The 13,883-nt window shown below is 32.1% G+C and overlaps 4 protein-coding genes across 4 annotated transcripts in view; 2 read left to right on the top strand and 2 right to left on the bottom strand.

Moving 5' to 3' along the window:
* Positions 1–13,883, bottom strand: part of LOC129948577 (dynein axonemal heavy chain 3) — a 131,165-nt gene that overhangs the window by 76,842 nt on the left and 40,440 nt on the right. The gene's annotated exons all lie outside the window — the stretch shown is intronic.
* Positions 4,099–5,395, top strand: LOC129948575 (uncharacterized). Its single transcript, XM_056059681.1, has 2 exons — positions 4,099–4,235; positions 4,324–5,395. The coding sequence occupies exons 1-2, from the start codon at positions 4,233–4,235 to the stop codon at positions 5,290–5,292; spliced, it is 972 nt and encodes a 323-aa protein (XP_055915656.1). The 5' UTR covers positions 4,099–4,232; the 3' UTR covers positions 5,293–5,395.
* LOC129948574 (uncharacterized) lies at positions 9,088–10,303 on the top strand. Its single transcript, XM_056059680.1, has 2 exons — positions 9,088–9,197; positions 9,265–10,303. The coding sequence occupies exons 1-2, from the start codon at positions 9,195–9,197 to the stop codon at positions 10,231–10,233; spliced, it is 972 nt and encodes a 323-aa protein (XP_055915655.1). The 5' UTR covers positions 9,088–9,194; the 3' UTR covers positions 10,234–10,303.
* Positions 11,997–13,083, bottom strand: LOC129948576 (uncharacterized). Its single transcript, XM_056059682.1, has 2 exons — positions 12,965–13,083; positions 11,997–12,897 (listed from the first exon to the last, which is right to left on the bottom strand). Exons 1-2 carry the CDS (start codon positions 12,965–12,967, stop codon positions 12,061–12,063), a joined length of 840 nt encoding a protein of 279 aa, XP_055915657.1. The 5' UTR covers positions 12,968–13,083; the 3' UTR covers positions 11,997–12,060.

The following is a 13,883-nucleotide window of genomic DNA, read 5'->3' as shown; positions in this document are numbered from 1 at the left end:
TGCATGAAAAAAAACAAGTTTGATTTCAAAATCTGTTTTCCTAGTATTTAAGTCAAAAAACAGTTTTTACCAAACAATAATAAAACTTGTTTTTTTTTTTTTTTTTTTTTTTTTAAAGAGCTGTACCTTTTATTGTTTGATGCATTTAAAAGGTAATATTATTTTTTTTTCAAAATATTCGAGTTCAAAAAATGTATTTAATTTTTAACTTGTCGTAGGAAGTTATTGTAATGGGTCCGATTTTTTCGACGTTTCAAGGTCCCTAGAGTCGAAATAAAAGATTTTTAGAAAGATGTCTGTGCTTGCGTTCGTACATCCGTAAGTTCGCGACGTTTTTTTCGTCGTCCATAGCTCAAGAACCAGTAGAGATATCTGCTTCAAATAAATTTTGTTATACAGATAATAAGACAGAAAGATGCAGAAAGGGCTCTCAAGAAAATTGTGTGGGCGGTTTTTTTACCATAGAAGTTTAAAAAGGTTTTGGTTAACCGTAAATATCTTACGAACCATAACGTTAAAGACTTGAAATAAATTTTTTATATCATATTAACATACACAACAAATATATTTTTTGAAAAATCCGATTAAAGGTTTATTTTATAAATAAAAAAATACTGAAAAAAAAAATGTGTCAACTCGAAAATTTTATTAATTAAAAATGATTTTATCTCCCAAACAATTCTACTCGTATGAAACGTATAATAACGTATTAGACATCTGATACAATTTTGAGCAAATTGAATTGATAGTTTTTTTTACAAAACATAAAAACTTAAAAGAAAATTTAACAAAAGTTGGTAAAAATTGATTTCCACTTAAATATCTTTTCAAAAATTTGAGATTATGGCTTTCAGCTAATTCAAACTTATAAAAAATATTGTTTCAACATTTATAAAAATTTGAGAAAAATCGAATTAAAAAAAAAAGACTGGGATGCGACCACACTGATAACTTCCCATCCCGTACTACTTTTTGTAGATTTTATATTGTAGGGAAAAACGGACTGTTATATTTTTATATGAAAATTACTGAATATCGAAAACAATATTTTCTGTGATATAAAATAAGTTTGAAGCCAATATTTTTAATTTTTGAAAAGCTATTTGAGTCGAAAATAATTTTTTACCAACTTTTGTTAAATTTTTTTTAGGTTTTTAGTTTTTTGTACAAAAACTGTCAATTCGATTTTCCTCAAAATTTGTTCTTATGTTAAAAACAATATTTCTTATAAGAAAAAATAAGTTTGAAGCCAATATTTCAAAGTTTTGAAAAGATATTCGAGTCGAAAATAAATTTTTACCAATAAAAAAAACTGTCAATTCATTTTTTCTCAAAATTATATTAGATGTCAAAAACATTATTCTTCGTTGCACAAAATTTTTCTGGAGATGAAATCATATTTTAGTCGTACAATTTTGGAGGTGACAAATTTTTTTATCAGATTTTTTGATTTATAAAAAAACCGATAAATGGATATTTTTCAAAAAATATACCTGTTTTGTATCACGTTACAATATATTATATAAAATTTAATTCAAGTCTCTAGCGTTTTTGGTTCGTAAGATATTTAGGTTTAACCAAAATTTTCACCTTTTTTTCAAATTGCTACGGTAAAAAAAACACCTGCGAAATTTTCTTGAGAGCCCTTTCTGCATCTTTCTGTCTTATTATCTGTATAACAAAATTTATTTGAAGTTGATATCTCTTCTAGTTGTTGAGCTATGGAAGACGAAAAAAACGGACGTACGAACGTACGTACACACGCACGCACACACATCTTTCTAAAAATCTTTTATTTCGACTCTAGGGACCTTGAAACGTCGAGAAATGTCAAAATTTTCAATTTGACAAATCAGACCCATTACAATAACTTATTATGGGAAGTTAAAAAAAAAATAAAAACCTAAACAAAAAAATTAATAAAAGTTTGTAAAAAATGATTTTCGACTCAACTATCTTTTCAAAAATACGAGATATTAGCTTTAACTACTTTAATCTTTTAAAATATTGTTTTCAACATTCAGTAAAATTTGGAGAAAAATCTAATTGGCAGTTTTTTTTACAAAAAAAAAAAACCTAACAAAAGAAAAAACTTTTTTAAAAATTACTCTCGACTCAAATATCTTTTCCAAAATTAAAAATATTGTCTTCAATCTTTTTTATTTTATAGTAAATATTATATAGTATTTTTTTTTTATAAAAATCCAACAGTACGTTTATTCATAAAAAAAAAATCTGCAAAAAATAGTACGCAAAATTTGGTAAAAATTGATGTTCGGTTCTTGATATCTCTCAAATTAATTTCATTCATCTGATTATTTAAAATTTTAAGAAAAATTAAAATTGGTACAAATTTGTTTTCGGCTAAAATCTGTTTAAGAAAACTAGATTTTCGAACTAAACTATTTCTTTATATGAAAAATATTGTTGGTCATTTTAAAATTTTTAAGAATAATTCAACTAACACCTTTTTTAACCCAACACGAAAACCAACAAACTTTTATGCAAGACAAATTGACAGACGGGATGGGAATGTATGAGTTTGGGTTGCATTCCAGCCTCTTTTTTTTGGATTTATAAAAATCCGATGTTTGATTCATTTTCGAACTTTGACCCTGGTATCACGTATAATTTTATAATATAAACTTTGATTTGTCCCTATCGTAATAGCTTGAGAAGATATTTGAGGTAAACCAAATTGTTCACTTTTTTTACTTGTGAAATAGAAGAACTTTATGGCAGGTTTAGTATTGTAGTAGTAAAGAATTTCGAACTCGAGATTTTAATCAAAAATGACATTACGATGGTGAGAAGTCAAAAGAAGTGTATCCCCCATTTCGTCCGTTTGTCGGTCTTCACCACTACAGCTCAAACCATTGTGTAGATTAAGTTCAAACTTAGAAATTAGTTTTTAATCCGATTAGCGTTATACGTTTTCTTAGATATCTGTAAAACAGGTCCTAATATTTTTACAAAATTGAAATTTAAAACGTATATTAATAAGTTCTAGCTAACTTCATACTTAACTTTTTTTTAAACTAACGGTTTTAAAATAGAAATTTGACAAATAAAGTTTTATTGAGAAATGAGATGGCATTTAAATTTTTGAAAACAAACTTTTTTGGAGGTACATTTTTAAACCTTAAAATGCAGGAAACATTTTTAAACAGACTCTTTGGATGAATGAGGAAGACCTTTCCCAAGTCGTGCATTTTATTTCAATTGATAATTGGATTTTTTGAAGGTCCCTTCTGCATCTTTTAATAGTTATCTTATTTGTATAGTAAAACTTATTTGAAGTCGATGCCTCTAATGGTTTTTGAGAAATGGCTGAAGAAAAATGGTATTCTGAACGTACGAACACAGACATTTCTCCGAACAAAAACAAAATACTAGCACTAATTCATTTGATCAAAGATAACTATTATGGAACTTAATACAAATTTCGTTAAGTGTATGAACTATCAAACTTACGAACTTTTAGAAAATATTAACGGTGCAATGTGGAATCAGATGATTGAAAGTCTAAAAAGACGGTGCTGAATTCTATATTCCTTAATAATTGTAGTGTAAGAAAATGTGGGAATGTTAAAATATATGATTTTTTTTATTTTTCCAATGGAGCAAATTTTTCACGATGTAAGTAGCGAAAATCAAGAAAAGAAGGCTTAGAAAATTAATTGTAAGCTTTTAAATTAAATTAAGAAATATTCACAATTCTCTAAACGAACAATTATTTCTACACATTTTTACTAAGCTCTAATTCTATTAATTTAATTGTGGATGTATACGCATATTTTTAGCTCTTAACTCAAAAAACATTTAGACCGTTAGTTTTTTTCACCAACCCACTATTTATTTAATCAATTAGAAATAAGTTACTCATTAACATTTTCATCTTTAAGAAATATAAAAGTTTAAAAAAGATTGGATACAAAAATAATTTATTGATGCCAATTTAAGAAGTTAGGTATCTAGTTCTCTTTTAATGTATGCAAAATTAAAGCCAAACCATATTTAGAAGACATATAGAAGACCGATCACAAAATGTAGGTATGAATTAGCTTGGTGTGAAATAGGTATTAGCATAAATGATTAGAGCATTCAACTGATCTCAAAATAAGATTAAGTTGAATTTCTAAACAAGAATATCATATAAATAGAAAGAAATCCTTAGAATAGCCATCATTCACTCAATTCAATTCGAAGACTGCGAATCATCTAAGAAAAGAATGGTTAGTAAATTAACATTTTGTTTTCCAAGGATTTTTTGCGAAAAAAAAATAATCTTTACTAATCCATTATGTAACAACTTCTTTTTAGAAATTCTTTGTGGTACTCTTCGCTGTTATTGCCACCGCTGCAGCTGGTGCTATTTCAACTGAATACCTGCCTCCAGTTCAGGATGCTGCTATTCCTTCAAACGAATACTTGCCCCCAGTAGCTGCTCCTTTGGCTATTGCTCCTGAGGAACCCACAATTCTTGCTGATGATGGATACCGTTACAAGACCGTCAAGCGTTTCCGTTTGAGGCATCGTCGTGATGTCAACGAGCTCCCATCCAACGAATACTTGCCCCCAGTTGAGGAAGCTCAATACGCTCTTCCCCAAGCTCAACCTGAGATCCAAACCGTCTTGGCTGATGATGGATACCGTTACAAGACCGTCAAGCGTTTCCGTTTGAGGCACCGTCGTGATGTCAACGAACTCCCAACCAACGAATACTTGCCCCCAGTTGAGGAAGCTCAATACGCTCTTGCCCAACCCCAACCAGAAATCCAAACCGTCTTGGCTGATGATGGATACCGTTACAAGACCGTCAAGCGTTTCCGTTTGAGGCACCGTCGTGATGTCAACGAACTCCCATCCAACGAATACTTGCCCCCAGTTGAGGAAGCTCAATTCGCTGTTGCCCAACCCCAACCAGAAATCCAAACTGTCTTGGCTGATGATGGATACCGTTACAAGACCGTCAAGCGTTTCCGTTTGAGGCACCGTCGTGATGTCAACGAACTCCCATCCAACGAATACTTGCCCCCAGTTGAGGAAGCTCAATTCGCCGTAGCCCAACCCCAACCAGAAATCCAAACCGTCTTGGCTGATGATGGATACCGTTACAAGACCGTCAAGCGTTTCCGTTTGAGGCACCGTCGTGACGTCAACGAACTCCCATCCAACGAATACTTGCCCCCAGTTGAGGAAGCTCAATACGCTTTCCCAGAATCCGACATTTTGGCTAACGATGGATACCGTTACAAGACCGTCAAGCGTTTCCGTCTCAGGCGTCATTAAGTTCAATGGCTTTGTGATAGATTAATTTTAGATACCTCCGCATAGAAATTTGAGTTGAAAATGATTGAATGAAATAAAATAAAAATGAAATATTTGAAAATTATTCTTTTTTTCGTTACTATTACCTGACCTCAGAAATTTTGTATTATGTTTCCATAAATTCACAATTGTCTTTGACAATTCGGATTGAAATAATTTAATTTTGAAACATGCATTTCAACAGAATCCCTTTGAACAAAATTTTTCGTACCGTATTAATCATATCAAGTTAAAAACTAGGACTTAAATTGTCGAAGAAAATCTATCATGGCTGGAGATATTGAACAAATTTTAAAAGGGATGTTCCAATCTTTTAATTACTATCTATTGATAGGATGATAGTTTAAGTAGAAATTGTGATAGCCAGCAACTTGGCATGTTTAGTAACCCAAGGGCGAATCCAAATTTTTAATCAAGGATGGCGGACACTAAACACAGGGACAAGCTTTTGGTCACCTTTTGAAAACGTTCTGTAAAGGCTGAGAAAAATAAAAAAACGTAATGGGCCATATTCATAGTTCTTTGATGAGTTCTGATTTTGTCTTTGCTAAACTAAACTTCAGTTTATGTTATTCATAGACAATTTAAACCCATTTTAAAACGATAGCCTGGAGTCTAAAAATAAACATGACGGAACCTGTGTTTAAGGTTATTTTAAATCTATAGAACGTCTAAAATAAACGATTTAATTGAGAAAGTTACGTTGTGAGATATTTTATTTGAACATTTAAAATTAAAAATAAAATGTCAGAAAACTTAAGCATATACATATCAATACTTTGATATTTTGCTAGATGTTGGAATGTTACCACCCAAAGACAAACGAACCCGATTTGACCCCTATGAAATAGATTAGGACGATTAGTAGAAAGGTTCGATTCGAGAAAAAATTGTTTAATTTATGACCGGTCTTCTAAATATTGAAGATCGAAATTCAATGAAAGTTTTGCCAATTTCTTTGTGTTTCCAAGTCTTAAAAACACCAGTGTTACTTGAATAAGATTTCTCAACTAACAGCCAACAGAATAATTGTATTTTAATTCCCTTTACAAGCCATTTTGCAAGGGTTTAATTGAAAATGTACTAGAATTGTTGTAGAACGGAGCTGTCAAATTCTAAATGAATAGCAGCTGTGTCTAACCTAGATGTTAAATTTAGAATCCAGTTCAAATAGACTAGGGTTTAAAATATGACTGAATATTCCCCAATGTGTATAACTCTAAAAGTTATATTTACATATTTCAAGATTTGAAGTGCTTATTTTAGTTATAAGATTCTTTTAGAACACAAGGCATGGTCTAACAGTCGACAGATTTCTAAATATTCAAGAACTCTTGCAGAAATTTTAGACATTGTGTTGAAGCGTAGCTCATTTCTAAAGATAAATGTTCTGTTCTTGTTGCAATTTCCGTAAATGCGAAAGAAAGTGCTACAAAAATATTGATGAAAAAAGCCAGAAAATGAGAATGTATGCCAGAGAAATGTTATATTTTTCCAATTAAAATAAAACTGAATTTTTTTGACATATTTTCTCCTTTAGCGATTATGACTATCATTTTTAGTCTGCTTGCTAGTAAATTAGAATTGATGTTAGAAGACTGTTTTGCGTCAATGTTTTGTAAATATTTTAATCAATATGAAGTCAACGAAACTTAAAAATTGTAGAGAGGTACATAGTTTCTCTTAAAATAGTAAAAAAAAACTAACTAAAGTAAAAAAATAAGTTGCGAGGAAACTTTAGTGCGTGCACAAACAAATTAAACGTGACTGAATCTATTCTCACTTCAATTCTCGAGAGATTGGACAACTTGGTCAAGATTGGAAGCAGTGACGATAGAAAAAACTACAATTCATATGAACGAACCAAAGACTAGGTAGCACAAATAAAGGAAACTGATAATAAGTTGACACATTCCCGTTTTGAAGGACCACAATCTAGTTGTTGTTGTAGTAGTCAAACCCTACTAATGGTTAAAAATGTGTGTAAGGTCAAATAATTTGTCATTACAAAATCTTGAGTCCCAATTTTTAAGTCCAGTTAATGAATGCAATCCTAAACTTGAACTTAAGAAGCTTATTGGAGAACTTATTAAGTTAATTTTTTGTAAATTTATACTTGGGAAACATACAAATATATGGAAAGTATTAAATTTGTAAATATATTTCGAACTCGAGACTTTCCTCAAACATGACATGAGGATGGTAGAGCTGTCGGAAAAAGTGGGTCCCCCGATTCTGTCCGCTTGTCCACGCCCCTACAGCCTATACCGTTAGATTCACTTTAGACGTTTTTATTTTGAGACTGAAAATAACAGTAGTTCCTATTCGAACAGTTTTTATTTTTAACTTGGATTCTTTCAACAATAAAAAAACATATTTTTGTATTTCCCCTGAAGAGCAGTCCCTATAGAACAGTTATTTTGTTTTTAGGTTCTCTCAAGGACCAATGAACCGATATTAATATTTTGTTTCTATGTAAGTCTTTATATTTTTGTTATTTTTTATTTCATGATAAAAATATCATAATTTTTTTTGATAAAAAAAAATACCAACAACATTTTTAGGACAAAATTTAAAAATTGTATATACACACAGTTAATTTTAAAGACTGCTCTAATGATTTTCGAAAAAAAATAAAAAATATAAAATCAAGGGTTCTTTTGTTTAACTAAATAGCGTTTAAATGTTTGATGAAAAATTTATTTTTCAGGTAGATTTTTGAGTCTTAAAACACAGGAAATATTTGTTAAAAGACTCCTTGGATACATGACCAAGGTTGTGCGACATAGTCATATCTGCTTTACTTCACTTTCATACATTCATATCCATTTTGCATGATCCCATATTGTTTAAAATAAAATTTAATTAAAGTCAATGCTATTATTAGTTCAGGAGATACTTACGGGATCAACAAAATTTAATGTTTTTTAAATATGTATTGGTGAAAACTGAGTTTTTTTAAAGTCTTTCCTAAATTTTCTTTTGATATTTATAACTAAAACAAAAGACAATTTATCTTAAGTCAATTGCTCTTCTAGTTGTTGAGATATTTTGGATGAAAAACGGTATTCCGGACTCAATGACCTTGAAACGCCGCTACATAACAAAAGCTTCCTATTGAAAGTTACGCAAATGTCGGTGTATATTAAAAAAAGAACTTTCAAGTCTTGTAAAAAATATAATAATATCAGCATGTATGAACAATCTTAAAGACGACTTTGCATGTAATTTTCAGTCTAAAACTTTTTATTCTAACTAGCCAATAATTTCTATGATAAATATAAAATAAATGTTCAAACATTAAACTTCTCACATTACAAGATTTGTAAGTCCAGAAACTTAGGCTTAATATGCTAAACTAACATTAAAAGCTATGCCTTTTAAAATAAAGGAAATAAAGAAGACGACGTGTGCGAAAATCCAAATATGAAGACGTTCTCTAGGTCCAATATGGTTTAGATATAATAGTAGGTTGTTCTTTGCTAATCTAACAGTACTATCTACGATTAATTATTATAATTTATTAATTATGTATGCGTTGAAAAAAACTAAAAAACTTTAAAACATTTGATGCAAAATTTGATGGTTCCAATTTTATTTATAAGAATATGCAAATTTAAAAGATTGTAGATAGACAAATATATTGAAAAGACTCATCTATTAAATCACAAAATGAATCAATTGACTCATGGTGTTTAGCTTTAAGATCATTCAACTGATGTACAAACATATGGTTTATAATTATATACGAATCTATGCAAATAATATGGGAATTGCATATAAATAGACAAAGACATTGAGAAGAATTATCATTCACTCGGCTTCTTTCGCAACTCGCGAATCATCTAAGACAAAACGAGAATATGGTAAGTCGAAAATTCTTAACATTTTATCAGGATTTAAAAAAAAATTATTTTTCTATATTTTTTTTAGAAATTGTTTGTGGTCCTTTTTGCTGTAATTGCAACAGCTGCAGCTGGTGCTATATCAACTGAATACCTGCCCCCAGTTCAAGAGGCTGCTATTCCCTCAAACGAATACTTGCCCCCAGTAGCGGCTTCTGTAGCTATTGCCCCTGAGGAGCCCACCATCCTTGCTGATGATGGTTACCGTTACAAGACCGTCAAGCGTTTCCGTTTGAGGCATCGTCGTGATGTCAACGAGCTCCCATCCAACGAATACTTGCCCCCAGTTGAAGAAGCTCAATTTGCCGTAGCCCAACCCCAACCAGAAATCCAAACCGTCTTGGCTGATGATGGATACCGTTACAAGACCGTCAAGCGTTTCCGTTTGAGGCACCGTCGTGATGTCAACGAACTTCCATCCAACGAATACTTGCCCCCAGTTGAGGAAGCTCAATTCGCTGTTGCCCAACCCCAACCAGAAATCCAAACCGTCTTGGCTGATGATGGATACCGTTACAAGACCGTTAAGCGTTTCCGTTTGAGGCACCGTCGTGATGTCAACGAACTCCCATCCAACGAATACTTGCCCCCAGTTGAGGAAGCTCAATTCGCTATTGCCCAACCCCAACCAGAAATCCAAACCGTCTTGGCTGATGATGGTTACCGTTACAAGACCGTCAAGCGTTTCCGTTTGAGGCACCGTCGTGATGTCAACGAACTCCCATCCAACGAATACTTGCCCCCAGTCGAGGAAGCTCAATTCGCTGTTGCCCAACCCCAACCAGAAATCCAAACTGTCTTGGCTGATGATGGATACCGTTACAAGACCGTCAAGCGTTTCCGTTTGAGGCACCGTCGTGATGTCAACGAGCTCCCATCCAACGAATACTTGCCCCCAGTTGAGGAAGCTCAATACGCTTTCCCAGAATCCGACATTTTGGCTAACGATGGATACCGTTACAAGACTGTCAAACGTTTCCGTTTGAGACGTCATTAGGGACATAGGCTTTGTGATATTAGTTTAAATTGATTTTAATATGAAATAAAAAAGAATTTACCAAAAATAATTTTCAAAACTTATTTTGATTTAATAATTTTACAACAGACTTCTAGTGAGAAATATTAATATTTGTAAACTAAATAAAAATAAATTATCAGAAAGCGCAACAACTCCCTACCATTCAAGTGTGAGAGTCATTATAAGGATGGAAGGTCCTCAAAGTTTGGATAAAGGATCTAAATAGCTAGTTTGAGAAAGCAATTTCCATTTTGAGTACACAAATCTACCAATGTTTGCAAACTATAATAGGCTCTATTTTTGAGTGATGGTCAGTAAAAAGATCGTCAACAATCTATCCTGAAGACAACTACATATTATTCTTCTCATTTTGTCAACAACGTGAGTTTGAAAATTATGCTGTAATGGTTAAAGACATTTTATAAAATAACTAGGATTAAAAGTTACGCAAAAGCAAGTCTAGTACAAGAAAAGTTTTGCGAGGTTTTACTTGATAAGAAATTGAATCTTATGACAGTTAACAACAATTTTCTTATGTGGTCAAAGCATGGGTAGAGAAAATTTAAACCATTTAAAGCCAAAACCAGTTTAAAAAAGATTTTAATTCCAATAAAATTAATATTATCTAAACCATATTTTGAATTGGTTGACATCAACATATGTTGATCAAATGCTTGAGGAACTTTAAATTCGGAATCAATTTGAATCTAGTTTTGCCGTAAAACTAGTTTTGAAGAAACTCAAAATTTATAATTGGTCTTCAAATTTTTGGCACTCTCTAAACACAAATACAAATACTGATATTTTTTTACTACTTGCAAATTCCGAAATATCTAATTTTTAGTATTATTGAATTTACTATTTTATTTTTGTTTTTATTATAAACAAGTTTTTTTAAATGAAACTTAATTGATTTGTCAAACTATTTTTGTTCCAATGAAAAATGCAAAATAAGTCTTGAAATTATACTTTGATACAGCTTATTCAGAAATTAAGAAAAAAAAATATAAAACATTAATACAAATATTTTAGATGACGAGTATTTATATACACGCCTTTTTTTATATTAAAAGTGTGATCTTAAGCTTAAATTTGTATTGGCAGCTTGTCTAATGTTTTCGTTTTAAACTTAAACCAGTGTAAATTTTGGCAGACCGGCGTACAATATATACTGATTGTTATGAGAAATCAATATTTGCGTTCAATATTTTATAACTTATGGAAATGGTTAATATTCTCTGTAAGATAAAAATAAAATTTACTTGCTTATGTATTGAATGGGTCTAATTAAAAATGTTTAATACATTTTAATACAACTTACATGCCCTTTGGTTTCTCCGAAAAACCTTAATTTCCAAATTTTTTATTTGAAAACCGTTAAAGCGTTTCTTTTTCAAATCAATTCTATTTAGCTTTGGCTTAAAACCTTAATTTAAAAATTTGAAGTCAATCGATCTAATTCTTTGGAAAAGAGGCCAGGACAGACAGACAGACTTGTCATAAATGTAGTCCCTAAACGTTGCAAGTAAGAAACACAAACTCGAATTTTAACAACAATTGGTTGCTTTGTTTGGCTCAAAAATGAATTGTGAAACTAAGATGATTTCTACAGTGACAAAAAATAATAAACTGTTAAGGATCCATAACATTTAAGCGTGGATTAATTCAAAGTTCTTGAATCACTTTGTGCCAAGTAAATAATGAAGGTGAAGTTCAAAAGAATTTCGAAAAGAAAAGCCAAATTTGATTTATTGACGTTTTGTTTTATTTCATATATAAATTAATCTAAAATACTTTCAGAAAGTCCTAATGACGGTAACGGTATCTAAGCCTTCTAACTGTTTTGTACCTATAACCATCATCAGCTAAGACAGCTGATTCTGGGGCTTCAACAGCTTCTTGGTCCTCAACTGGTGGCAAGTAGTCGTTGGCAATTTCATTGACATCACGACGACGCCTCAAACGGTACCTCTTCACGGTTCTGTAACGGTATCCATCATCAGCGAGAACAGCGGATTCTGGTGCTGGGGCAACTTCAACAACTGGAGCAGCAACTTCAACGGATTCCTCAACTGGGGGCAAGTATTCGTTGGCGATTTCGTTGACATCACGACGACGTCTCAAACGGTACCTCTTTACGGTTCTGTAACGGTATCCATTATCAGTAAGAACAGCGGATTCTGGTGCTGGGGCAACTTCAGCAATTGGAGCGGCAACTTCAACGGATTCTTCAACTGGGGGCAAGTATTCATTGACGATTTCGTTGACATCACGACGACGCCTCAAACGGTACCTCTTCACGGTTCTGTAACGGTATCCATCATCAGCGAGAACAGCGGATTCTGGTGCTGGGGCAACTTCGACAACTGGAGCAGCAACTTCAACGGATTCCTCAACTGGGGGCAAATATTCGTTGGTGATTTCGATCACATCCCGACGATGTCTGAGACGGAATTTCTTAACAGTCTTGTAACGGTATCCATCATCAGCCAAAATTGTTGGCTCCTGCCCAAAAGCAGCTTCACCTGGTGGCAAGTATTCCACAGTTGGTGCAGCTATCTCTTGCAGTGGTGGAAGATAATCAGTTGGCACAACTCCAGCTGAAGCTAGAGCCAGCAAAGCAAAACCTATAACGAAGAATCTCTATAGGGAAAAAAAGGAACAACAAGTTGTTATCCTTAAGCGCTCTATCTTAATTTTACCAACTCACCATAATTCTTAGACTTCCTATTTACAAAAGATCTCGAATGAATGATGCTTTGCCAACCAAATTATTTAGTATTTATAATGTGAGTTATTCTATTCAAGACATCTTGCATTGATTAATTATGGAAATAATCTTTTAACTATTGTTAAGTGTTTCGTCTATCCCAAAGCTTTATCTCACAGCTGATTCAATGTGATTACCCTCATCCACGGATGATTTGAAGATCACCACTTGTGTTATTTTAAAAATTGTTTTTTTACTTTTTTTCTCAGACTTATTGCAGAATATGTTGAAATTCAGTTAAAATAAACTTAATTATGATGGCGCATACCTACATATTAAATTCCCTACACCTACTCTTTGTTTATTCGCTGAAAGCCCTTGAGTTCTCTATTTGTTTTCTTAATTCACTTTTTACTCCACATTTACAATCTAATCGATCTATTTTCGCGTTAAGCACGAATACGACGAAGATTCACAAAACTTCAATGATATTAATTTTAAAACCCATTCATAAAAGTCATATCAACACAAGGTTATTTGAGGTTAATGGCTTTACTACCTAGCCAAGCCACTCTCTCAGAACAAACCTAATCGAATTAAAAGATGCCTTAACATTACCATTAACACTAAATCACGGTCTAAAGAAAATGTGACTCACTTTATTTTCAAAGACCACACCATTGATTTAACAAGATTTTGGAGGAATGTCTGCGCCCCGTATCGTCATCAACATCACGAACATGAAATCAAAACGAAGAATTAAACATCTTCGATTCGATACAATCTCCTGTGCAGTCAATTACTTCCGTAACAAATTGTTGTCGATTAATCTTAAACCAAATATAGATAAGCTTGAATAAATTAATTTGGATCTATAAATATTTATGATTTTATATTTGTTATGTTATGTTTTGGTTTG

This window comes from Eupeodes corollae, chromosome 2 (assembly GCF_945859685.1).
Source record: "Eupeodes corollae chromosome 2, idEupCoro1.1, whole genome shotgun sequence".
In the NCBI taxonomy this organism is placed as follows: Eukaryota; Metazoa; Arthropoda; class Insecta; order Diptera; family Syrphidae; genus Eupeodes; species Eupeodes corollae.
The sequence above is the reverse complement of the archived record's forward strand: the minus strand, read 5'-3'. Positions and strand labels throughout refer to the sequence as shown.